The following is a 3923-nucleotide window of genomic DNA, read 5'->3' on the forward strand; positions in this document are numbered from 1 at the left end:
TATTTTACTATACCCAACTAAAATCTACACTTTTTTTCCAAAAATTCTCTAAAGTATGTAAATATTTCTACCGTTTCAAATTCGGAATGGGCCCAAACATGTCCATCGGTTTGTCTGTCCATTTGTCCGTCTGAACAACTATCTAATATATGCGGTAAATCTTCTCCCATGCGCAAAAAAGAAGATATTGCCTACATATATACAAAAGAATTTAAAAATGACCCAAATCCACCAAAGGACACGCCTACAACGCTCAAACCTATTTTTTGCTTGTTAGCCATAATATACAACACATACACATTATTGCATTTCCACTTATACTGAAAGTAGAATAAATCAGCAGCGTCCACCCAATGTTATAGGGTTTGAAAATTTTGTTATTTTTCTCTTTTTTAGTCTTTTTTAAGATTCCATGACGATCAGATGTAATTTTCTTACTTGTTGTAATTGCACCAAAATTTTGTTTTTAAAGAATAATTTTAAACAATAGTCAGTTGCAGTCAGGCATTCAAAAAATCAACGTCGTGTTAATTAACTTCTGTATTCTTTTAACATCATACACAGTACTCGATAAACAAAATTGTATGCTTTTGTAGGAATAACATTTACTTATTAAATTTTATAATAAAACTTTTGAAATGTGCTTTATCGACAAACAGTTCTGCCTTTGTACAATGCTATATATGTGTGTAGTTACATAGGAAAATATTGCTTGCATTCTTTCATTCCTTTTACATATTCAATTCGTTATATATAAATGTGTTATATATAAAAAGCACTGCAAAGCAAGAATATTCAATAAAACCGATACGAACACAACCTAGTAATTATTAGGAACTAACCTTATTAAACGTTATCTAACAATAAGTAACCAATAAATAACCAAGTAAGGTAAACAATTATTATATTTTTTACAAATTTTTTTTTTAATTATTTTAATTTAACTACGTTAGAAAAATAGTTATCTATATTTAATCTAAAAAAATGTAATGCAAATCCACATTAATAGGGTTAAAGTTAACCTAAGGTAAGATTAAAATACAACAATGCTAAGAGAAGTAAGAAAGTGATGTTCGCCAATCTTTAACATCCAATGCCTTACCCTCAATAAGAGATTTTATATTGCCGACCAGCGAGAATAACGGAAACGATTATTAGTGTCAAAGTCATAAATTCGTCTACAATTCTTAAACTCTAGCTATGTTATTTCAAGTGAAGTACGTCATATGGAGTTCAATAACAACATACGTATGGAAATCTAAGTTTCCTTGATTTTCTTCATATTGTTCTCGATCTTTCGACGGTTTGCCAAATAGGTTCTATAATAGAAGTTACCAAACATGGCAAGCATAAATATATCCTGTAGGAAAAAAACGGTCAACAGAAGCATAGATAATCCACACCAATTATCAGCAATTGCTGCCATTGTATGCACTAACAAAAACAAAAATTGTAAAATTTGTATTTGTGTTACACTTCGCTTCCACGGTAGAAAATCAATTTTCAAATCCAGAGAAGCTGCCAAATAGTAACTGTACATAACAACGTGTACAAAGCAATTGCAAAAAGGCACCATAGTAAAATGGGATGCTGCGAGTATAAATAAAGTTATGTTAAGTAAAACAAGAAGTGTTATGCTTTCTATATTTACCAAAACCATATTTCACATACATACAAGCTGCAAAAAACGTAATGGCATGATGATAGACGTGCAGAAATGAAACCTGATTCCATTTTTTCCGCAAAACGAAGAAAATCTAAAAGACAGATGGAAATATACATATAGATTAATGGTCACTATACCGATGTCCAGCAATTTTTTTTCTTCCTCTAGTTCACCACTCAAATTTAACAGAATGAATAAAAGCAAGCACTGTATGAGAAATGGCTTTATATAAAAGCTGCAAGAAGCATGAATTTAAAGTCTTTGCGTATTCACTTAAATCAGTTCTCGCGCGTTTACGCAACTGACGCAACTTTAACGTCTATGAAGTTCTCAATCCATATCTTGTCAACTGTAAGGTTTAACGTAACAGTTGAAATTTGCGGCCGTCGACCTATGAAGAGATTTCACTAAAATGGAATCACTTTAAATACATTTCATTTACGTAAGTCAACCCTCAATTAGTAAGTAGAAAATTAAATTTCAAGTCATCAACAAAAGTTCAGTAAGTAAAATCTGAGTTCTTCGCTACATCTTTTCGGGATCAGGGCAAATTTCCCAATTCAAGTAGAAGTCAACACGATGTTATTTTTAATCGAAAGAGATCGTCGACCGTGGCAATGACTACTTTCTCAGCGCAAAGTTTATATAAAAATAATAATAATATTAATGAAAAACCAAAGCAATTTCAATCTACTTACGGTATCTAGAAAATCGAAAAACTTCAGCCAATATCCTAAAATAGTCGGTGTTAGAAATTCCATGGTCTCCACGCTGTAGTCTGTTTTAGCGGTATTAAAGCAAGTCCATCTAAATTTGGGATGATACAAATAATAAAGAAAACACTGGATGGAAGGAAAAAGAATAACAAATTTATAAATAGTAAGCAGTACGCGGAATGCAAAATAGTAAAGTGAAGAATAGAAAGTGACAGATTTCAATGCGCCTTTGAAGGGGTTTCTGTTTTGCAAGTACTTAGATACAACGTAACCCCCTTGTCATCTAGGCGTCAACCAAAAAAATTTCAACTATCTGTGTCACTGTGCGCTCTATAAAAATTCCACAAACAAACAACATGTACAGATGGATGTACTTTCAAGGAGATTTAACAGAAACAATTCGGAACATCACAACAAATATTTACCAAGAGCATGTGCAAATGGCCCGGTCAATTGAGAACTGTGCCATCTTTGCATATTCCTTTGAGATCGTTTGTGTTACGCAAATTCCTTCTTAAGTGACTTTAGCTTTATGATCCTATTTATCAATATTCTTCAGTCTGTTATCAAAGGAACAAAGGGATTACTCAGGTAAAAGGATAAACCTTTGCTACACTTGAAGCTATCAAGCGAATAGTATGAGTTTAAGGCACTGTACAGAAAATTTTTAAATCGCACTAATTGTTAAAATTTTAGAGGAATATTGAGTGGAACTTCCATCAACAAAACCAAAAATGATTTTCAGGGATACTTTTCTTAAATTATTGTACAAGTCAATACAAATGCATATCCGTACCTGGTAAAGCAAATACAAGTTGCCCACAATTTGCAGTATATTGTAAATCTGCAAAATTCGCTTAATTTCGAATGGTTTCCGATTAGACATAAGAGCCGGACCGAGTTTCAAAACTATCAACAAATATATGCCTATCAAAGCAAACGTATATTTCAACGATGACGCCACAGGTATGTCGGCCGTACGAGGATCTGTTAATATGAGAGACTCTTTAAAAGCATGCCCATAATGGAATCATAATTCTATTGGTATACCCATGTTTTCTCTCTCATATTCCACGATTTTCGCATAAATTGTTTTAATTAGTAACATTTTTTAAATTATCTTGCTTTTTCGAATTGCAATCGGATAAAAAGGTCACTCCACACCGTCAAGAAAAAAGGTTCAAATGTAAACTGAAACCTTTACGCAAAAATCGCTCTTATTTATAGTGTTGGAATTCCAGTAACTCATACAACCAAATATATTAATATAATTATTGCATATAAATATTTTAATAACAAGTGACCGGATTTTTTGCATAATTGCAATTAATGCACAAATATAAAAACTAATTAAAAGTGCACTTTGATATCTGCAGTGAATCTTGCACTCTTCCCTTATAGAAGAAATGTATTTATTACATAAATTCTTGCCAGGATAAGTTCTTGTTAGATTCTGAGTAATACGCAACGCGAAGATGGGTGAATCGGAAAGGAAACATGATTAGATCGCCTGATTAGCTTTGCATATAGTTGAACATGCA

At 32.2% G+C, this 3923-nt stretch overlaps 1 protein-coding gene across 1 annotated transcript; it reads right to left on the bottom strand.

Moving 5' to 3' along the window:
• Positions 1–1030: 1030 nt before the first annotated feature.
• LOC119644133 (elongation of very long chain fatty acids protein-like) lies at positions 1031–3450 on the bottom strand. Its single transcript, XM_038043663.1, has 5 exons — positions 3433–3450; positions 3179–3369; positions 2365–2508; positions 1652–1757; positions 1031–1590 (listed from the first exon to the last, which is right to left on the bottom strand). Exons 1-5 carry the CDS (start codon positions 3434–3436, stop codon positions 1259–1261), a joined length of 777 nt encoding a protein of 258 aa, XP_037899591.1. The 5' UTR covers positions 3437–3450; the 3' UTR covers positions 1031–1258.
• Between the last annotated feature and the right edge of the window lie 473 nt (positions 3451–3923).

This window comes from Glossina fuscipes, unplaced genomic scaffold (genome assembly GCF_014805625.2).
Source record: "Glossina fuscipes isolate IAEA_lab_2018 unplaced genomic scaffold, Yale_Gfus_2 92185, whole genome shotgun sequence".
Lineage (NCBI taxonomy): Eukaryota > Metazoa > Arthropoda > Insecta > Diptera > Glossinidae > Glossina > Glossina fuscipes.